This window comes from Cervus canadensis, chromosome 19, assembly GCF_019320065.1.
Source record: "Cervus canadensis isolate Bull #8, Minnesota chromosome 19, ASM1932006v1, whole genome shotgun sequence".
NCBI lineage: Eukaryota > Metazoa > Chordata > Mammalia > Artiodactyla > Cervidae > Cervus > Cervus canadensis.
The window spans coordinates 9,362,153-9,385,897 of record NC_057404.1 but is presented as its reverse complement, the minus strand read 5'-3'; the positions used below and the strand labels follow the sequence as shown (position 1 = coordinate 9,385,897).

The 23,745-nt window shown below is 40.4% G+C and overlaps 1 protein-coding gene across 3 annotated transcripts in view; it reads left to right on the top strand.

Annotated features, from left to right (window-relative positions):
* NWD2 (NACHT and WD repeat domain containing 2) overlaps positions 1-23,745 on the top strand; it is a 216,176-nt gene that overhangs the window by 92,821 nt on the left and 99,610 nt on the right. For 2 of the 3 annotated variants that reach the window (XM_043438725.1, XM_043438726.1), the window contains one exon: positions 23,056-23,172. In XM_043438725.1, coding sequence (XP_043294660.1) covers positions 23,056-23,172 — 117 coding nt within the window. Of the gene's footprint in view, positions 1-23,055; positions 23,173-23,745 lie in introns of those variants that run through there. The other variant, XM_043438727.1, reaches the window with a different exon arrangement.

The window sequence follows — 23,745 nt, the reverse complement described above, 5'->3', positions numbered from 1 at the left end:
CTTGGAACCATAAAGAAATGGTTCTCTTTTCCAACTGCAGGGGAATGTGCCAGAAGCTTCATGAAAAAAAAAAAAAAAAATAGTTTACCTGTACCATGATCTGAATTCCATCTCTGTGCGTTGGACCCAGGAGAAATGTATTTCCTAGAATTACTCAGACACACCAATCTATTTCACGCCTTCTTGCCTCTGCTGTTCTCACTGCCTACAGTGCTTTTCTTCTGGCACCTCCCCTGCCTCACCACCTAAGTCCTACTCGTGGAGAGTCTTCCTGCCTCACCGTAAGTCATGCCCCTCTTGTTCTTGCCCACTTCTCTGCAACTGTGTGTCTTTCCATTTGGTTTCTTGAACACTTCAAGCCTGTTCCCATTTAAGGATTTTGCACTGGCTCTTCTCTCTGTAGGAATGCTTACTGCTTCATCTTCACATGGGTGCTTTCCTACTGTTCTTCAGGTCTCTGCTGAAATGTCATTTCCTAGAGATGCTTCTGTAATGACTCAATCTAAAATAAGCCCCTGGGTGTGCTCTCTTTTATATCGTCCTGTTTTAGTTCTTTGCATAGCATGTTCAGTGTTGGATATTTTCCTTGTTCACTCATGTATTGGCTTTCTTGCTTCAAGAAGAAAGCAACAATCTTTCTCTCAAGATTGTTCCACAAGTACAGAGACTTGTTTGTCTTCATGACAGCTACATTTCCTGATCCTAGAATAATGCCTGGCACATAGTAACACTCCAGAACAATGTGTTGAAGGAGTGAAGTCTCAGCCCAACCATTATCTGCTTAAAGAATCATTCTCTGATAGCCCTCTTCCTCTCTGCTTATGCCACATACCCTGATCCCCTAAAACCCTGTGCATAACCCCCAGTCATTCATCTGGTTCATTTAAAAAGTGTTTGTTGACCATCAACAACATGCCAGACAACATTCCAAGTGCTGGGAATACAGGAAGAAATCATCAGACCCTCTTTCTGTGGAGCTTCGAATATTTTTGAGAGAGGTAGACAATAAATGGTAAATTCCAGTGGTAATAGATGCATTTTATTGAATAAATGCTTTTTTAAAAAGTAAAGCATGGTAGGGAATACTGGGTGGTCAGAGAAGGACTCAGTCATAAGATAGCCTTTGAGCAGATATCTCCAGAACGTGATAGAGAAAATCATGCAGATGTTTTGGAAGGAAAATCCCAGGCATAGGCAACCAGAAAAGGGGTTTTGGATGAGAATGTGTTCAGAACATTCTGGTCTTGTTAAAGAAGCCAAATGGAAGTAGAGCAGAGTAGAGTAAGGGAAATGATCGTAGGAGATGACATCAAAGGCAGATCATACGGAAATTTACGGACTGAGATTAAGGACTTATAGTTTTCCTCAGTAAGAGGGGGAAGACATGATATGATTTATGTTTAACAGGTTCACTCAAACTGTGAGGGAGCTGGTAAGGGGTGGGAAGTGATGGCAGAAGAAGGAAGATGGTGCAAGTAAGAAATCATCATGGTACAGACTAGAATGAGCAGTAAGGACATTTCTGGTTAGATGAATTTTTCATCACCTGTCTATAAAGTCTCAAAGTTCTCAGGACTGGAATTGTGTCTTATTCAACTTATCCCAGTAATCAAGTAGCAGACACATAGTAAGCCATTTAGGGTTAAATCTTTATTGAACTAAGTTGATAGACTATGGAGTTACACTTTAACAGGGTCATATACTTTCATCTCTGTGCCTGTTTGGCAAACTGTTGTCTAGTATTTACTTTACTTTTTAATTTAAACTAAGATTTTTTTTGGCTGCCCTGGGTCTTGGTTGCTGCAGGTGGGTTTTCTCTAGTTGCAGTACGTGGGCTTCTCTTTGCAGTGGCTTCCTTGTTGCAGAGCACAGGCTCTGGGGCGCATGGGCTTTAGTAGTTTCATCTTCTGGGCTCTAGAGTGTAGGTTCAGTAGTTGGCGGTCCACAGGCCTCGTTGCCCCTTGGCATGTGAGTTCCTAGTCCCCCGACCATGGATCAAACCCATGTCCCCTGCATTGCAAGGCAAATTCTTAATCACTGGGCCACCAGGGAAGTCCCTAAAATAAGAGTTTTAATGAAAATGCACCAGCCTGTCTGATTATGTGAACTTCTGCTAATTCCATGTGTGATATTTACCTAGTTGACTGCTCAGAGATGGGACCATTGAATGAAAAGAATGTCAAGCCTACTCAGAGTAGAAAGCATACTTGGCTCAGGGGAAGACAGGGTGTGTAAGTAAGAGGTTATTTGATTGGCCAGTGTTCAGTAAGTGCCCTTGGCTATGGAAAAGAGGATAGAAAGAAAGGAAGAACAGGAAAATAAATAGGGAAAAATAAAGGCAGACTGGGGTAAAAGCAAGTGGTACAGGACCCAGTATATAAGGGGCTTTAATTATCTGTCCACAGGCCATCCATCTTGCTTTCAGATGCTTTCTGTCCATTCTCACTGCTGAGCCCCTGATCTAACACTCATTGCTTCAAAAAATCAAATGAGCAAAGATGATCCTAACTGATCTTGTTCTCTGCTTACCCACAGTAGGTTGCAAGTCCTAGAGGAAGAGACTAGTCCTCACTTATTTTTAAGTCCCCAGGGCTTGGAAGAGGGTTCAACATTTCCTGGATTTGGTAAAAGTGTCAGAACTGCCTTACACCATCATCCTACTTGAGTTTTCCCATACATCACCAGAGTAACCTTACTTAAATGTAAGGTTGTCAGTTTCTTTACTTAAAACCTTATAATGGCTCCCTGCTGCTTACAGGCTCCCTCTGTAGTATGATCCCAGCTGTCTTCCCACCTTCATCCACCATTCTTCCCAAAATAAACAGGCCATCCTCGACTTGTCCTTGGAGCACATCTTGCCGCTTACTCATTCCTGACTTTAAAAGCTCATTTGCTGCATCTGTTTCAGTTTTCCTTTCTTATTACAAATACTCCTTCTCCTGTGCTTCCTGCCCTTCAGCATCTAACTCCAGGCCTTGCTTTCTAAGAAGTTTTTTTCAGATTCCCAAATATCCCCCTTCTATTCCCTGAATTCTCAGCAGTCTTCCCCCATCCCAGCACTGCAGGTACCCTGAGCAGTAGTAAATTTGATGAGGGCAGGAACCTCTAACAGGATACCTGATTGATCCGGGCACTTAGCTGCTGGTGTATTTTGAAAACAATTTCATTTCAGTCCAGCCACTCAACTTAGTGTCATTTCTTAAGAATTCCTTCTGATAGCAAACATTTTGAGCAGGCACCTAGTATTTATCTCACATCGTCTTAGTCACCAGGGCTTTCCTGATAGCTCAGTTGGTAAAGAGTCCGCCTGCAATGCAGGAGACCCCAGTTCAATTCCTGGGTCAGGAAGATTCCCTGGAGAAGGGATAGGCTACCCACTCTGGTATTCTTGGACTTCCCTCATGGCTTAGCTGGTTAAGAATTCGCCCGCAGTGCGGGAAAGCTGGGTTCGATCCCTGGGTTGGGAAGATCCCCTGGAGAAGGTAGAGGCTACCCACTCCAGTATTCTGGCCTAGAGAATTCCATGGACTGTATAGTCCATGGGGTCACAAAGAGTCGGAAATGACTGAACAACTTCCACCTCACTTCTCTTAGTAACCCTATTTCCTTTTCTTCACTTTAGCATCCACTAAATCCCAAATACCTGCACATTTTCCTCCTAAATATTCCTCCAGTCTGTGCCGTCTGTCCTAGACTATATTACTGTCATCTTGACTGTGCAGTAGATCATCTTGCTGGCCTGTTTACCTTCATCTCCTCCTCCTCCTTCCCAACATCAGCCCCTCCGTCCCCGGACCTCCTCCATCGTGTTCCTGCTGCGGTATCTCTGAAGTACAAATTGACTCTTTCATCCACAAGACACATTTTGTCCTTCTCGGCCTGGAATGTGCAGTTCTCTTCTCCATTTCCCCCATTCCCCACCCCCGTCCACTGCCGAGTCCTGTCTGTCCCCTCCTCCACAGGCAGCCTGTTTTAGCCTTTGTAATCTACATTTGTGGGCTTCTCTGGTGGCTCAGTGTTAAAGAATCTGCCTGCAATGCAGGAGACATGGGCTTGATCCCTGGGTCGCGAAGATCCCTTGGAGAAGGAAATGGCAACGCACTCCAGTATTCTTACCTGGGAAATCCCATGGACAGAGTAGTCTGGCACGCTACAGTCCACAGGATGGGAAAGCGTCAGACACGACTTAGTGACTCAGTAACCACAATCTATGTTCAGTTTCCCAAATAGATTCTTTTTATTCCCCTGAGTCTCCAGACCCACTGTGCCCTCTGTGTGGTGTGCCCTTAAATTGTCCCCATGCCAATGACTAGAAAATTTTCTACTTTAATAGCATGTGTCATATTGTTTTAATTGCTTTTAAAATGTTTTTTTCCCACTAACTATAAGCTCCTTGAGGTCAGAAGTCATATTATGTATATCTTTTTATCACCAGTCTTTTTTTTTTATCACCAGTCGTTTTTAGAGACCCTAGTCCATATATACATAATAAATGTCAATTACAGTGAAATTATTGATTAAATGAATAAGACCCAGAAGCTGAGAGTCTTGACCAGGGCTATGCAAAAGAAATATAATGGGGGTCACAGGTGCAAGTCACAAGTGCAATTAAATTTTCCAACTACATTTTAAAAAGTAAAAGGAAACAAAAATTTTAAGAATGTATTTTATTTAAGTCATTTTATATCCAAAGCATCATTTCAACATATAAGCAACATAAAAATTCTGAGTTACCCTATATCCTTTTTTCACACTAAGCCTTCAAAGTCCAGCGTATGTTTTATACTCATAACACATCCTGATTCAGACTGGCCACATTTCAGGTGCTCAGCAGCCATATGTGGTCAGTGGCTTCCACGTGGGTCTGTGAAGTTCTAGAAGGAGTGGTCAGGGTGAGGCCATTCTAACAGGGAGGAGAGCCTTACTGCCCAGAGATGTGTCCTGCTGCAGGTGATGGAGAGACTTCATTAGAGGAGCTGCAGTGGGGATGGGAATTCATTTGAACATGTTAAAAAAAATCCAGATGATGATTCAGAAAATAATTTTTCACTAGTCACATTAGGAGCTTATATTTGATCACTTTGGGACACTGCATTAGTAGAGTATGTCAACAACAACAAAACACACACACACAGTGGAAAAGCTATGAATCATGTATTTTGGTGTCTTACTGTGGACTGTAGCCCAGGAGACAGCCTCTCAGAGAGCTCTGAGAAACTGTTCCAAGAGGTAAGGGGGAGATGGGTACGTATGTGATTTTGGCAAACTAATGAGCATGCAGTAAACCATGCATCTCAGCAGAAGGGTGCTCCTGGTCACCAGGAACAGGTATCTTAACTAATGACTTTAGTGCTTTTCTAAGTATGGAAAGATGCAAAAATCCAAGTTCATAAAATTTATATGAAGACCTGTCCCGCCAGGTTACTCAAAATTCCGAGGGCTCCGGTCTCCTTTCAGGGTGTGTTGAAGGTCAGTGACTCCAGTGGCTAAGGACTTAATTCTTATAGAACCGGAGGGTGAGCAACTTTCTACAGGTGCATAACCTGAAATAGTTAATGCAGCTTTCAAATATGCTGTGGAATGGGACTAAGTAACTAAATGAGGCAACAGACTAAAACTTATAGTCAAGCAGTTCATTTGCCTGCTAGCTTAAGACTTAAACTTTACTTGAAATTAAAAGAGGAAGGTGATGGAAATGCTTATTTCTCAGTGTTAGATAAACAGTCCTTGTGTTGATAAGTGCCATTTGTTACCTTTATCAGTGTTGCTTAATATAGATTTTTTAAAAAATTTCCCGAAAACTCTTGCAATTATCTATAACAACTTGGTCTCAGAGCAGGAACTCCTGTGCTGGCCCAGTCCTTTTCCTTCTCTCCGGCAGGCAAGTGTTGAGTTCAGAGTGTGTAGGGAAGTGTGAGTGAACTCTGAAGCTCCAGTCAGCAGGAAGACCTTGCCGAACCTGCTCTCTGCCCCATGTCGACATTGTGGTACTGGTTGAAGACACCAGAGGGACCAATGCTCATCCTTGGTGAAGGTGCTTCCTGAGGCCCCTTTGGTCTAGAATTTTCTCTTCTTTGCTTGAGGTTCCATCTCTTCATATTTCCTTTGGCAGCACAGGTCCAGACCTATCTGCCTTTTTTCATCTCTAGACCCCCAGTTAGATGTCATCTTCTTAAGCTGGTGCTTGTGTGAGTGAGCCCCATGTCAGCATCTCTACCCGCTCCTCTCTAGAGTTACATGAAGGTAATTACGTATGCTTCCTCTTCATTGACTATGCTAAAGCCTTTGACTGTGTGGATCACAACAAACTGTGGAAAATTCTTAAAGAGATGGGAATACGAGACCACCTTACCTACCTCCTGAGAAATATGTATGCAGGTCAAGAAGCAACAGTTAGAATCAGACATGGAACAACAGACAGACAGACTGGTTCCAAATTGGGAAAGGAGTATGTCAAGGCTGTATATTGTCACCCTGATTACTTAACTTATATGCAGAGTACATCATGAGAAAGGCCAGGCTGGATGAAGCACAAGCTGGAATCAAGATTGCCAGGAGAAATATCAATAACCTCAGATATGCAGATGACACCATCCTTATGGCAGAAAGTGAAGAGGAACTCAAGAGTCTCTTGATGAAAGGGAAAGAGGAGAGTGGAAAAAGCTGGCTTAAAGCTCAACAGTCAAAAAACCAAGATCATGGCATCCTGTGCCATCACTTCATGACAAATAGATTGGGGAAACAGTGGCTGACTTTATTTTTTGGGGCTCCAAAATCACTGCAGATGGTGACTGCAGCCATGAAATTAAAAAACACTTGCTCCTTGGAAGAAAAGCTATGACCAACCCAGGAAGCATATTAAAAAGCAGAGACATTACTTTGCCAACAAAGGTCCATCTAGTCAAAGCTATGGTTTTTCCAGTAGTCATGTATGAATGTGAGAGTTGGACCATAAAGAAAGCTGAGCACTGAAGAATTGATGCTTTTGGACTGACTATGGTGTTGGAGAAGACTCTTGAGAGTCCCTTGAACTGCAAGGAGATCAAACCAGTCAATCCTAAAGGAAATCAGTCCCGAATAGGCATTAGAAGGTCTGATGCCAAAGTTGAAGCTCCAGTACTTAGGCCACCTGAAGCAAAGAACTGACTCTTTGCTTAGAGTCAGAAAAGACCCTGATGCTGGGAAAGATTGAAGGCAAGAGGAGAAGGGGACGACAGAGGATGAGATGGTTGGATGGCATCACTGACTCGATGGACATGAGTTTGAGCAAGCTCTGGGAGTTGGTGATGGATAGGGAAGCCTGGAGTGTGCTGCAGTCCATGGGGTCACAGATTCAGATACAGCTGAGCAACTTAACAGAAATGAATTGTTTTTTGATGTTAAAGATTCATGTCAAAAAAAAAAAAAAAAAGATTCATGTCAATGTATGACAAAACCCACTACAATATTGTAAAGTAATTAGCCTCCAACTAATAAAAATAAATGAAAAAAAAAAGGAATGTACAGAAAAAAAAATAAAGTATCAAAAATGGAACTCATCTTTCTCCCTTTTCCCAGTTGTTACCATTCCTCAGTCTTCTAGACTTTAAAATCTTGGCTCATAGTTCATTCTACACCCTTTACAACCTAGATCCAAATAGCTGTACCCCTTGATTCACTGGACATAGTGTTTCCTAGAAGTTTGTCTTGTCTTTTGATTTCACAAGGCTGTCTTCACTCAGGCTTCCATATCTTAATAGCTTAATGTCTATGGTAACATTTTCTTGATCTTTCCTTTCCCTGGGTGTTCTTGTGTTCTGGTCCAGACTGTACACAGCATAGCAGCTACTCAAATAATCTTCTTTGAACTGCATTTACCAGATTTCATTCATTCTAAGATGCATGTTTTTTCATCTCAGAAATTAGTATTTGTCTTACAAATAGTGTATCATGGTGTTATTGACAGTGCATTTCTTTTCTAGTGGAATGTACAATATTAGAGCAGCTTTATATTCAGTAGGATATAACACTTTACATAATTTATGGGATGCACTGGAGACAGCATATGTTTTTCTGTTAGAAAGACTAGGATTCAAATTCTGAGTCTGCAAATTATCTATCCTGTGACTCTGGGAAAATTGTTTGATCACTTTGACACACAGCTGACCCCTCTGGAAAGTATTTATCTTCCAGGATTGTTATGAGAATTCAGTGAAAAGACACAGCATGCCTGGCATGTGGAAAGCACTTAACCAATGTTCTTTTTTTTTTCTTCCATCTTTTAAGTCTTTCTCCTGATTAAGAACCTAGCTTAATGAAATTATTCACATGCATTTTTCTTTTGCCTTTTTTTAATATGGTAAAAGGCCTTTGATCAAGACATCTGTCTGAGGGGTGGTACATGGTTGTGGTGCAGAAGGAATGTGAATGGGAAGAATATTCAAGAAATATGTCTTGTACACAAGAAAGGTTTATGCAGCCAGACAAAAACCTTGGAAGTCACACTATTAGCATGTGAGAAGATAGCGCTAAATTCCTTAAAATACTTCTCTAGCATATCAGTCAGCACTGAGGATTCTGACCCTGCAGATCTGCTGTGTAGAGAAGAAGGCCCAGCTTGTCAGTGAGGCAGAGCTAGGACCCACCTGATGTGGTCTCTAGGAAAATGATGAAGGAGACAGAGGGGCAGAGTTCAGTAGACTTGCTCGCCCATCCCCTTTCTCGGAGTTAGGATTCAGAAAAGGGGAGGTGGGTGAGATAAAAGAGAACAGCTTGCATCTGCTCTCTGCTGAGGACTCTGGAAAGAGTTGGCCTCACAGCAGTTCCCCCTCTGCCCCTACCTCTGCCAGCAGACCCAGATGTGGGCACATGATGGCCATGGCCACAAGAGACCATGAGATTTACCTTCTCAAGCTACCCTCGATTACTGTGTATCACATATGCTGAGGTAAGAGCTCCCGTTATTCTCGAGGACAGGGAGAGAGGACCACACCTCTCCTAGGGTGGAAACACTGGATGGAGGGTGGGCTCAAGGCCTGGACTTCGCATCCCCAGCAGGGCAGGGTTGCTGTAGTTGGCTGCAGAGCAGGACCAGGCTCTGACCAATCTGAGGGGGAAAGGCCAGTCCCTAGGTTACAGCCGCCCCAACCAGCCATGCTGCCCGCAATGGCCATCACCTGGGACTGTGCCCTAGCGATCCATTTTTCCCCTTCAGGATAGGAGGCCACCCAGACATCATCTTAGGAAAATAAGGAGGGGATAGGGAAGCTGCAGTTTTTTCAAGAGTCAGTATCTTGATTCAAAAAAGAATAAGCACTTAGTAAAGAGTCCTTGGAAATATCAATTCAGACTAGGGTTTAAACTGAATAGAACTGAAGCTCATTTTATCCTGATAACCAGAGGATAGAGACTTAGACAGCAGACCAAACCAACTTTAGACAAAATAAAGAAGATATATTCTCTGTGTCCATCCAAGATGTACACAGGTCACTGAAATTACGTCTTATATTAGTTTGACCTTACTCATGATTACTGAACCAATCAGTTCCTTAGTCTCACACCGAAGGTCCATCATCAGTTGTCTTGACATGCTTTTCCTCTATTGCATCTTCTTCCACCACCACCACCCTCATGTTCATTTGAGCCCAGTCTCCTCTATATTCATTTTTTCCTCCCGACTGTCTGCCTGCTCAGGAATCTCAAAATGCATTTTGCTTCCTGAGTTGCCAAAATACATCATTGGCTTTGTAATTGACAGGATGTGTTGTCATGCCCTTGGTCTTTTCTCCACATTGTCAACTAATCACTCCTTTTCCATTTTCCATTAATCAACTGTGTGCTTCTTTCTAAAGTGAAATGCGTCTCCCCTTATTGAATCACACATCATTTCACTCAGGCCAGCACTTCAATTTGTCTAGCTTGCTTCGCATTTTGGTTCTGTCTGTCAAAGCCTGGGCAGGTCTTACCAAGATTGCTATTCTGTAAAAGTCTTATAAGCGGATTACATCATCCTGCTCCCATCCATGAGCCAGTTTATAAAAAGGGGGAAAGGAAGATTAGTATATAGTAGAGGTGATAAAAGGGAAGAAGAGCATTATGTCACCATTGACCTCCCTTGCTCCAGCTGAATTTTAAATACTGGCTCAACATTTCTGCAGTATGGAATGGCTCCTCTAGAATTCTCAGGCCTGACTTCCCAAGACAGTATTTTTGTCCCTCCTTTGTGCACATAGCTGATCTTCTGTAGAGCAGTGGCATTGTGGGAAACTCCAGAATTTATTGGAGGAGCTATACTATGCTGAACATGTAACTGCTAAATTGTGACTGTCCCTTAACACAAACTCTGGAAATCACCCCAGAGGATTAGTCCCTCAATAAACAGAATGAGAGATCCCCATTTGCAGGTGACTCTTAAGTACCCCAGTCGGGTCCAGTCACCATGAAGTCCTTCTCAAACTCTGAACACAAGGTAGCAATTGCTTTCCATCATTTTCTATTTCTTGTAGAAAGGAGAGGAGACCTTTTAACAAGTCTTGGCACAGTTAAAGAACATTCATTTAAGAGGTCTGCTCTGTCAATAATCAGTTATAAACAATTGACAAAGTAACTGAAGCCCAGGTTTCTTATCGACAAAGCAAAGTGTTTCTTCAGCCCAATCTCGTTTCCTCTCAGCTCCCAAAATTACGATGCCTCGACCTTCTGTCTATTTGGGCAAGCCCCGTCACCTTTCTGTCTTTGCTGCTCTATCTAGAGGTCCCTCTAGGTACCCTATCTGAAGAACAGTCTCCTGTGCTTGTATCCTTCAGGTCCAGGCTCCTGTCTTACTTCTTCCTAATGTCTACCCCACATCCCCAGGGCAGGTTAACGCACTTGGGTCCCATGGGCTTCACTCATTTATTCACGGACATTTATTGAGCCTCTGCTCTGCCTAGGCCGAGTTGTGCATGCAGTGGATACTCTAGTGTTGAAAACACACCGAGTCCCTGCCCTCAGGGAGTTTACAGTCTCACAGAGAATACAGTCATCACAATGCTGACCGGGGTGGTGCTTGCTGCAGATGAAATGCACAGAACTCTGGGCACACAGGATGGGGATGCCTCATGTAACCTAGAGGCACTGGAAGGCTCGCTGAGGAACTGGTACCAGTCTATGCCAAGTTCTGAAGGCTGGGTAGATGGCCAGGTTAGAAAGAAGACCGTTTCAGGTGAAAGGAACATATTTTCATAAGCAAATTTGGGAAGGAAATTTATGTAGCACTCACTGCCTGCCAGGCACTTATTCCAAGTGCAGTATGTATATTAACTTGTTTAATCTTTCCTAGGAGCCTAGGAGGTAAATTCTATCTTTGCATTTTATTAGATAAGGACACTTAGAAATATAGAAAGTAAATAACTATTAGATATCCCACAGCTAATTAGTGGCAGAGTCAGAATTTGAATCACTGCTATTTGGCCCTAGGGTCTGTGTTCTTAATGAGTGTACCAAAAAGCCTCTTATATATTCATGAAAATTTGTATAAATGTTTAGGTATATAATTTATACCTGTATATATGTAAGTCTGTGTGCATATATAAATGTGTACTCACATATACACATGTTGTACAAATGTGTGTGAGGAGCATACATACACCTGGAACATGACCCATGAGTGAGAACGTGGGATAAGGTGAAGTTGGAGGAGAATCCCCATGGACAGAGGAGCCTGGCCCGCTACAGTCCACGAGGTCATGCAGAGTTGGACACTACTGAGCACAGGTCAGGTCGTGCAGGATCTCACAAATCAGGTCACAGATTCTAGATTCTGTCTTCAGGTGATCGGGAGCATAAGCGTGGAAGGTGCTGTAAAACAATGTTAACGGCCCTGGTTCAAACTCCACATCTGCTGCTTGCTACCGCTGTGATTTTGAGCAAGCTACTTCTCTACGCCTCAGCCATTTTTACAAAATAGGGATAATATTTCTGCCTATCCCTATGTCTAGTGGATGTGATGGAATTCCAGTGGAGCTATTTCAAATCCTGAAAGATGATGCTGTGAAAGTGCTGCACTCAATATGCCAGCAAATTTGGAAAACTCAGCAGTGGCCACAGGACTGGAAAAGGTCAGTTTTCATTCCCATCCCTAAGAAAGGCAATCCCAAGGAATGCTCAAACTACCGCACAATTGCACTTATCTCACACACTAGTAAAGTAATGCTCAAAATTCTCCAAGCCAGGCTTCAGCGATACATAAACCGAAAACTTCCAAATGTTCAAGCTTGTTTTAGAAAAGGCAGAGGAACCAGAGATCAAATTGCCAATATCCACTGGATAATCAAAAAAGCAAGAGAGTTCCAGAAAAACATCTATTTCTGCTTTATTGACTACACCAAAGCCTTCAACTGTGTGGATCACAATAAACTGTGGAAAATTCTGAAAGAGATGGAAATACCAGACCACCTGACCTGCCTCTTGAGAAACCTGTTTCCAGGTCAGGAAGCAACAGTTAGAACTGGACATGGAACAACAGACTGGTTCCAAATAGGAAAAGGAGTATGTCAAGGCTGTATATCGTCACCCTGTTTATTTAACTTCTATGCAGAGTACATCATGAGAAACGCTGGGCTGGATGAAGCACAAACTGAATCAAGATTGCTGGGAGAAATATCAATAACCTCAGATATGCAGATGGCACCACCCTTATGGCAGAAAGTGAAGAGGAACTGAAAAGCCTCTTGATGAAAGTGAAAGAGGAGAGTGAAAAAGTTGGCTTAAAGCTTAACATTCAGAAAGCTAAGATCATGGCATCTGGTCCCATCACCTCATGGGAAATAGATGGGGAGACAGTAGAAACAGTGTCAGACTTTATTTTTTTGGGCTCCAAAATCACTGTGGATGGTGACTACAGCCATGAAGTTAAAAGACACTTACTCCTTGGAAGAAAAGTTATGACCAACATGGATAGCATATTAAAAAGCAGAGACATTACTTTGCCAACCAAGGTCCATCTGGTCAAGGCTATGGTTTTTCCAGTGGTCTTGTATGGATGTGAGAGTTGGACTGTGAAGAAAGCTGGGCACCGAAAAATTGATGCTTTTGAACTGTGGGGCTGAAGAAGACCCTTGAGAGTCCCTTGGACTGCAAGGAGATCGAACCAGTCCATCCTAAAGGAGATCAGTCCTGGGTGTTCGTTGGAAAGATTGATGCTGAAGCTGAAACTCCAGTACTTTGGCTACCTCATGCGAAGAGTTGACTCATTGGAAAAGACCCTGATGCTGGGAGGGATTGGGGGCAGGAGGAGAAGGGGACGACAGAGGATGAGATGATTGGATGGCATCACCGACTCGATGGACATGAGTTTGAGTAAACTCCGGGAGTTGGTGATGGACAGGGAGGCCTGGCGTGCTGTGATTCATGAGGTCACAAAGAGTCGGACACGACTGAGTGACTGAGCTGAACTGATCCCTGTGTCTTAAGGAGTAAGTAAGTTACTCTGTGTAGTATCTGGTAGAACGAAAGAAAACCTTAACTAGGGCATCAGATTTGCATTTTTAAAAGATTCCTCTGCCTGTAGGGTAGTGAGTGGATGAGAAGGGGCCGGAAGGGGAGCAGGGAGGTGGTTTAGGAAGCCGTGGCAGTGATGCAGGCATGGCTGTGCAGAGCGGGTCACTCATGTACAGTGGTGACTGACATTCCCCCGACAGAGCAGAGCCATCCTTGGGCCTTTCCCTCAGGCGTATCGTTTGCCTGTGGTCAAGTGCTCGGCCCCTGAAGGGAACTGGTATCTCTTTGCAGCCTGGCTAAGGTCCTTTATGCAGTGAGTTTCCCCAGCTTGGTCTCAGCATCGATGCATGGGGCTCCTGACCTGCAGCTTCTTGTCTGCCTTCAACAACTCCTGGTACCTTCTTTGCGTCCCCAAGTTCATTAAGCCTTAAATAGTCAGAGGTCCTGCCTTGGTCGAGTGTTCAGTTCTTTCTTACCATCACATTACCATTTGTTGTTAGGACTGTCCCGAGGCCGCGTCTCCCAAGACACAGAGGCATCAGGTTTGAGGAGTTAGTCATCTTTGTGAGGCTGTGAATGAAACATTATCCTCATTCACGCTATTGGATCCTCTTTCTGGGGAGCGTGTATGACCACTGAGACCAGCCTGTTCTTGTGCTTGATTTAGGACCCAATTTTCTCAGAAATCGGGATACCTTAGTCACGCTCCTATCTATCCTCATCAGATAACACTTGACCAAGAGAAAAATTGCAGGTGACCTAAGTCGTCAGTGTTTGCAACAGTTCTAATAAAAATGACTACAAATAATGTGCCGGAGTGAAAAACCCAAAGTTGGCTCTGTTCCTGTCAGGTTTTTGGGGTTTTTTCTTTGCTTTTTTCCCCTTTCTTGTATCCCATGCATCTGGGGAAAGTCACTCTTAACCAGAATAAGAATTTCCAGATCCATTAACAGTAACTTATCACTGGAAACAGTATCTGACAAACCTAGTCTGAGGCGTAAGAACACATGTATACCTATGGCTGTTTCATGTAGATGTGTGGCAGAAACCAACACAACATTATAAAGCAATTATCCTCCAATTAAACTTTTTAAATTAAATTTTATTTTTTTAGAGAGCAAAAGGTCTTTTCAAAGCCATGTCTTATAAATGTAAAGGCCAGTAAGACTAGAGAAATATTATTTTAATAGAAACAAACTCCTAACTATAAAGTAATGTGAGTTTTTTTTCAGTATAAAACAAGATAATTCCTACAGAGGAGATGCGCTGGGCAAGGAGAGAATCATGAGAGTGTGCAGCCTCCCCTGGTGATACCTTTGAGAAGCAGCCTCCACCTGAGTACCATGTTTGTCCAACACTCATGTTGTCTCTGTAGTTACATTTTTTTTTGCATTCAGATAGTGTCAGATGGCTTCCCAGGTGGCACTAGTGGTAAGAATCTGCCTGCCAATGCAGGAGACACAAGAGACTCCTGGGTAGGGAAGATCCCCTGGAGTAGAAAATGGCCCCCCACTCCAATATTCTTGCCTGGAAAATTCCATGGGCAGAGGAGCCTGGCACAGTACAGCCCATGGGGCTGCAAAGAGTCAGACGCTACTGAGCAACTGAACACACACGCAGCGTCCTATAGCATGGGAAAATTGAGAAGGAAAATATTTTGGAAAATATTTAAATTTCAAAGGCTCTTCATGGGAAGCCATTATAAAATGAAATTTGACTTTTTGTCTTATTTTGATAAAGCATAAAGTTATTATTTGTTTCTTACACCGTTGCTTTATTGTTTGTTCAGTAACCTTGGTATTTAAATGATTGTGTCTGATTTCAACTGGTTAAAATTTGTTAGAGCTTTTATTTTCTGGCTTTTTTGTTTTCAGACCAATTCAGCACATTATAATGAGCATGATAAATCAGCGTCCCTAAGAATATTTGTAAAGAAGTCAGATAGTTTTAAGTGAAAAAAGATAAAACCAAATTACTTTCCTGAGCTTTTATATTTATGATGAAATAAGCAAAGGCACATAAAATGTGCCGTCAACAAGGTAGTATTCCAATAAATAGCAAATTAGATTCCAGTGTCTGCAGTGCCTGGACATTAGGCCAAAAGCTAAACTTAATTCTTAAAGTAGATGATAAATCTTGTCTTTTTGGGCACTTTGGGTTCCAGCCACTTCTTGCCAGTTATTGATTATGTGGATATATGGCATTTCTGTTTGCCCATAATGGTGTTTGTGTGGCATAAGCTAAATGTTTCATTTATTTATTTCCTCCCTGTCTTCATGGTTGCTTGATTTTATTTTTCATCATTTTCTGCTCATAAAGACATTTGAGAAAGAACAATTTAAACATTCTCTTACTTCCAGCTTTTCTTTAAACAGTGCAGTTGAAGTAAGGATACATGTACTTATGAAGTCCTGGGTGAAGGCAGTGGTGGCCAAATTTTAAGGAAATAACAGGTGCGAAAACTATTGTAAAAGACTCCCATAGATGACATATAAGTCTTGTGACATTTAGGCTTCTATTTAAAAAATAAGTGAATGCCTCGTTTTGACTCTCACCCTGGTCACATATATTTAGTGAGATCTTATTGCTTAGCTCTTCATATACTAGGTGCATGATTTAAACATTTCCGTTCTTACTCTCAGTTCTTTGAGTTGAAGTTGTAAGACCTGTAGAAAATCACAGTCCAAGCTAGATGTGCAGAGTATTACTGAGATATAATTCAGTTCATGTATCAAAAAAATTTGCCCAATTAAAGTATACAGTTCAGTGTTTTTAGTATATTCACAGTTAGGTAAGCACTGCCAAGATCAATTTTAGAATATTTTCATCATCCGAAGAAGAAATCTGGTCCCCTTTGGCAACACTCCCTAATTGCCCCATCCCCCTCCCTCGCAGCTCTGGACAACCAGTAATCTACTTTTTGACCCTATAGAGTTGCCTATTCTAGACTGTTCATGTAAATGGAATCATGGAACAGGTGATCTTTTGTGACTGGCTTCTTTCCCTGAGGATAGCATTTTCAAGGCTCATCCATGTTGTAACATGTATCAGTATTTCATTACTTTTTTCTTGCCAGAAAATAGCCCATTGTGTGATGTATATTATTTTCATTTATCCATTGATCACTTTATGGACATTTGAAGTGTTTCCACTTTTTGGCTATTACGAATACTACTGTTATGAACATTCATGTATAAGTATTTTGTCTAGAGGTAGGTTTTCATCTCTCTCGGGTATATACCAAGAAGAATTTGCTGGATCGTGTGGAAATTCTGTTCAATTATTTGGGGAACTGCCAGACTGTTTTCTAAAGTGGCTGCACTGTTTTATATTCCTACCAGCAGTGCATGAGGTTTGTAATTGCTCCACATCTTTATCAACAGTTATCGGTCTTTTTGATCACAGCCATCCTGGTGGGTATGAGGTATTATCTTATAGTTTTGATTTGTAATCCCCCTGATGACTTATGGCATTATCTTTTCATGTGGTAATATTGATTAGATTATTGTTTATTGGCAATCTGTTTATATTCTGTGAAGAAATATCACTCAGATCTTTTATGTTTTAAAATGGGTTGTCTTATTGAGTTGTAGGAGTTCCTAATATATTCTAGATACAAACCTATTATCAAATATGATTTGCAAATATTTTCTTCCATTTTGAGGGTGCCACCTTCACTTCTTGCTAGTGTCTTTTGAAGCACAATTTTTTTTTAAATTTTGAGAAGCCGAATTTATTTTACTTATTTAAAACTTTGCAATCATATCTAAAAAACCATTTTCAAATCCAGGTCACAAAGATGTTTTCTATAAGAATCTGATTTTATAGTTTTAACTCTTACTGTATGTTTAGGATCCATTTTTACTTAATTTTTATATATGGTGTGAGGCAGGAATAAAACCTCACTCTATTGCCTGTAATTGTCCAGTTATCTCGATACTATTGACTATTTTGCCACCCTTGTTGAAATTAGTTGACCATAAGTGTGAGAATTTGTTTCTGGATTTTTAATTTGATTCCATTGAATACACTTATGCCAGTATCACACTATCTTGATTATTGTAGCTTCATATTGAGTTTGAAATCTGGAAGTGTGAGTCTTCCAACTTAATTCTCCTTTTGCAAGATTAGTTTAGTTGTTCTGGGTCTCTTGAATTTCCATATGATTTTTAGGATCAGCTTGTCAATTTCTGTAAGCCAGCTGGAAGTTTTATAGTGATTGCATTCAATCTGTAGCTTTATCTAGAAGTGTTGCCATCTTAATATTTACTCCCCCCATCCATTTATAGGGGATGTCTTTCAATTGTGTTTTGTAATTTTCAAAATGTAAAATTTGCATTTCTTTTGTTCAGTTTATTTGTGAGCTTTTTATTCTTTCTCATGCTCTTAAATGGACTTTTTCATCTATCTTAGATTGCTCTTGCTAGTATATAGACGAACAGTTCTGTTCAGACGCTCAGTCGTGTCCAACTCTTTGCGACCCCATAGACTGCAGCACGCCAGGCCTCCCTGTCCATCACCAACTCCCGGAGTTTACTCAAACTCATGCCCATCGAGTAGGTGATGCCATCCAACCATCTCATCCTCTGTCTTCCTGTTCTCTTCCAGCCTTCAATCTTTCCCAGCATCAGGGTCTTTTCCAACGAGTCAGTTCTTTGCATCAGGTGGCCATAGTATTGGAATTTCAGCTTCAGCATCAGTCCTTCCAATGAACACCCAGGACTGATCTCCTTTAGAATGGACTGGTTGGATCTCCTTGCAGTCTGAGGGATTTTGAAGAGTCTTCTCCAACGCCATAGTTCAGAAGCATCAACTTGTCAGTGCTCAACTTTCTTTATGGTCCAACTCTCACATCCATACATGACCACTGGAAAAACCATGGCCTTGACTAGACGGACCTTTGTTGGCAAAGTGATGTCTCTGCTTTTTAATATGCTGTCTAGGTTGGTCATAACTTTCCTTCCAAGGAGCAAGCGTCTTTTAATTTCATGGCTGCAGTCACCATCTGCAGTGATTTTGGAGCCCAGAAAAAATAAAGTCTGTCACTATTTCCATTGTTTCCCCATCTATTTGTCATGAAGTGATGGGACTGGATGCCATGATCTTAGTTTTCTGGATGTTGAGTTTTACAGTTGGGTTTTATACATTGATCTTGTATTCTACAACCTTGCACAACTAATTAGTTATAAGTTTTTTAGTGGTTTCCTTAGAATTTTCAATATATAAGGCTTTGTGATCTATGGGTAAAGGTGGATCTGCTTTCTCCTTTCCTCTATGGACTGACTTTATTTCTTTTTCTTGCCCAGTTGCCCTGGCTGGAACCTCCACCTCCAGTATGGTGCAGAATAAAAGTGGAAATACTGGATATCTTTCTTCTGCTCCTAATCTTAGGTGGAAAGCTTTCAGCGCTCCTTAATTATAATGTTAGATATGTTTTTCTTTAATACATGCCCTTTACTCAGGCTGAAGAAGTTAATTTCTATTACTAGTTTGAGGGTTTTTGTTTTTTTTTTTAAATCACAAAGGGGTGTTGGATTTAGTTGGACTCTTTGTGTCTGTTGAGACTGACCATACGGGTTTTGTCCTTTATTCTGTTAATATGTAGTGTCTCCCGTTAGTTGATTTTCTGATGCTAAACCAACGCTGCATTTATGGAATAAATCCCACCTAGTTGTGTTGTAGAATTCTTTTTATGTGCTACCAGGTTAGGAGTTTTCGTATTTTTGTTGAGGATGTTTATTTTCATAAGAGATGTTGCTTTGTACTTTCCTCATAATATTTTTGTCTAGCTGTGGCACCAGGATCATACTGGTCTCAGAGTAAGTTAGAAATGTTCTTTTGTAATTTTTGGAAGACTGAATAATTGGTACAAATTCTTTTGTAAACATTTGGTAGAATTTACCAGTTTATCCATCTGAACCTAGGCTTTTCTTTTTATGAAGCTTTTTGAAAATTACTTAATCTCTTGTTATAAATATCTTCAAATTTCTATTCTATCTTGAGTCAATTTACATAGCCAGTGTCTCTCTAGGAATTTGTCCATTTCATGTAAGTGATCTAATTAATTGGCACACAATTGTCCATAGTATTCTCTAATAATCCTTTTATTTCTGTAAGGTTAGTAGTTACAGTCTCTTCACCCCACATTTTAGTTTTTTTTTTTTTTTGGTCTATTCAGTTAGTTATAGCCTCTTCACCCCACATTTTGGATAGTTTTTTTTTTTTTTTGGTCTATTCAGTTAGTTTTGTCCCTTTTGTTGATCTCTCCAAAGAACCAATTGTTGGTTTCACTGTTTTTTCTAAATTTTCTATTCTGTTTCATTAATTTCCATTGTAGTCTATTATTTCCTTCCCCCTGCTTGCTTTGGCTTGCCCTTGATCTCCTTTTCCTATTATCTTCAGTTAAATTATTGAAATCTTCATTTTTAATATAGGTGTTTACAGCTCTAAATTCCCTCTAAGTACTGCTTTACTTGCATCTCATGTTTCAGTATGTTGTATCTTCATTTTCATTCATCTCAAAGTAATTTTTAATTTCCCTAGTAATTTCTTCTTTGGTTCATTTGTTATTTAGGAGTATGTTAATTTCCAAATACTTGTGAATTTTCCAAGTTTCTGTTACTGATTTCTGATACCATCCCATTATATTCAGAGAACATACTTTATATGATTTAATTCATTTAAGGTTATTGAGGCTTGGAAGACCCAGAGGGATGGGATGGAGAGGGAGGCAGGAGGGGGGATTGAGATGGGGAACACATGTAAATCCATGGCTGATTCATGTCAATGTATGGCAAAAACCACTACAATATTGTAAAGTAATTAGCATCTAACTAATAAAAATAAATGAAAAAATAAATAAATTGGCTACAGTAACCAAAAAAAAAAAGAAAAATAGGTTATTGAGGCTTGTTTTATGATCTAACATATGTTCTATCCTGGAGAATGTTCCATGTGGACTTAAGAATGTACACTCTGTTGTTGGATAGATTGTCCTAAGACAGATTAGAACTAGTTGGTTTATAGTATCGCTTCAGTCTTCTAGGTGTTTGGTGATCTTCTTTCTAGTTCTTCCGATCATTGAATGAGATAGTCGAGTCTCCAGTTGTTACAGTTGAATTGTCAATTTCTCCTTCACTGTTGTCACTTTGCGGTTCATGTATTTTAAGGCTCTTTGTTGCACATACATTTATAATTGTTATATATTCCTGTTGGATTGACCCTTATTATAAAATGTCCCTCTTCATCTCTAGTTATATTATTTTAAAATTTCTTTTCTGTGATATTAGAATAGCCCTGTGAGCTTTCCTATGGTTGGTGTTGGCGTGACAAATCTTTTTCCACCGTTTTAACCACTCTGAACCCAAGGTATACCTCCTGTAGAAGCATGTTGTCAAGTCTTGCTTTTATCCAGTATCAGTCACACTTAATATATTGACATAATGGTATTATTGACATAATGGGATTTACTTCTGTCATTTTGCTTTTGTTCTATATATTTGTCATTTGTTTTCCTCTGTTTCTCTTTGCTTTGCAGTGTGTGACTATTTTCTCATTTAACGTTTTAATTCCTTTAATGATTTCTTCACTATTTTTGAGTAATTTTTCTTTGTAGTTATTTTAAGGCATATACATCTTGTTAGTATAAATCATAAGCAGATTCTAATAATAATAAGTTAATTCCAGTGAGCTAGGTGGCTCAGCGGTAAAGAATTTGCCTGTAAAACATGAGACATGGGTTTGATCCCTACATCAGAAAGATCCCATGAAGAAGGAAATGGCAACCTACTCCAGTACTCTTGCCTGGAAAATCCCATGGACACAGGAGCCTGGCGGGCTACAGTCCATGAGGTCACACAGAGTCAGATATGACTTCAGTGACTCAGCAGTAGAAAGACTACTTCCTTATAGCTCTATTCCTTTTTCTCCCCTTTTGTGCTATTGTTGTTATAGATGCAACATCTAATAAGTTACCATGACATCATTATTACTTTATATAATTTTATGTCACTTAAAGGTTTGACTGGAATAGCAGGTATATATTTATAGTTTTTGTTACATTAACTTTTCATTTTTAACATTTCTGTTTCTCATCTATTCTAAATCATACCTTTCCTCAGATCCTCAGTGTCAGCCAAAAGGATGGGGACCAGGTTCTGTATATGGCTGTTTGGATATGGCACAACCGAGTTATCATTCACATTGCACATTCGTGTGTTTGACAGTTTATTGGCAGATGGTCAAAAATGTCTTGTTTAGTAATTTCAGTATATGAAGTTCAGTAATTTACAGTTATGTCCAGTTAAACTTTATGATGGTGAAGTATATATAAATATATCTGTACTTTCTAACATGAAAGTCAGTAACTGCATGTGACTACTGAGCATCTGAATTTTTTAGCTTTTATTTACTTTTAGATAACCACAGCTAATGGCTCTTATATTGGACAGTGAAGTTATATCTCAGATGTCCCCCTTTCTTAGTGTTAAAGCAAGAACCCCAAAATAAGTGCTAATAGTTTCATATGTTACAGAACTCAGGGCCTGGGCCATAGGGATATTTTTTAAAGAATCTGTTATATCTCCATCAGCCACCTAAAAATTCAAATACAGAGAGACAAAGATTTTGGTACAGACACTTGTGTGGGGTATTGGCCAAGAGAAGGGAAGTACACACAGTACTTGGGGCACACTGGGGGACCCACGCCCTGCGTCTCCATCTCACTGGATGCCTTGCAAACAGTAAAGAGGGGGTTCTTTGTTCTGCTTTTAGGAAGTAAGGAAAAGAAGAATTCTTCAAAGCTGCAATTAGAAATGTTTGCCTTATGCAGATGGCAGTTGAGTAGAGGGAATGGAACTCATACTGCTGTCCATGGCAGATTTTTCAAAGAGTGTAATTGTACAAGTTCTTACAGATTCTCAGCATCTTTCCCTGTAGTCTTTGAAGTAAGGAGACAGAGGATCCTATTATCCTCACTTCTCTGTAAGGTATCCCTTTCATTGTCTTCTATACACGTTTTTTCAGGAATGTATTGATGAAAGCTGTGCTGTTTAGGGGCTTAGAGATAACAGATATAAGCAAAATATCCCCTTGGGATAACAGGTTTCTTTTGTTTTTTTTTAAAGAAATGTAGTTATTTAACTTTGGGTCAGTATATGTGAATGCCCATTGTGGTTTTTCTTTCTCATATTGAGACACAGTGTAAAATTACACACTGTTACTTATCTCAGATAATGTAGTCACTACATCCCAGCTGCTTTCAGACTTCTGAAATCCTGTTGCCATTTCAATATAATGAAAGCCTGCACTGCAAAGCCTCTGACATTTAACATTTCATTTTCTCTGGGCCCATGTCAACAGTATAATCAGGAACAAAAAAAGAAATTATAGTGTTCATCCCCAAACCATCATGGGATTAAAAAAAAATACCTCTTTAGATTGATCTTAAAAATCATTTTCCCTCTCGAAGGCAAAACATGCTGCCAAGAGAAAAATTAGAAGTCATATTAGCATAATATTGTGAATAAGAATAAAGCCTGCATGTCAATTGAGTTTTCCTACAGGTGAATTAACACTGCCTCCTCTGTTGGTCCCCAGGTCATAGATCTGTACTGGGGAATTGATGAAGATGAATGGGACAGCCCCGAGCTCCAGAAGACCCGCATGAAGCTGCTGGAGGATTGTTTGAAAACTTCTGCAGGTCCATGTTTTGTTGTGGGTATAGAAACACTAATGCTTTATATTAAATTGTAGATGAATGTGAGAATTCTTGATTTGTGATGCTTAAAAGGCTTTTAGAATGGGGGAAAGTACTTGCTTTTCTATATCTATTTGAAATTCTTAAACTGTCTCCCTGTCCTCAGCGTGTGAGGACAAAACCCTCCGCTTGCCATGAACAGCACTGCAAATTAACGGTAAATAATCTGAAGTGGTAATCGAAGGGAGGGCTTGGGGTTGACAACAGTTTCCACAGCACCTTGTGATCAGCGGTGAGGATTACTGTCAGTCCTCCAATAAGTGTCCTCACTTTCCCTACATTTTGTCATGTGGTATTCCACCCTAGCATCTGTTTCTAAGCATTAGAATTTCTGGCATATTTTTTTAAACACTGTGCTTGAGACATTGTTAAACTAAATCCACTGTGTCAGATCCACCAATAGGAATTGATGCCATGTGGAAAAATTTGTTTTTACGGTGATTTTCAGCCAGAGATGCTCAAGTGGAACATTATCATTAATTTGTCATTATTTTCTAAAGCGGTATCCAAATCCAGTCCTCTGTGTAAAC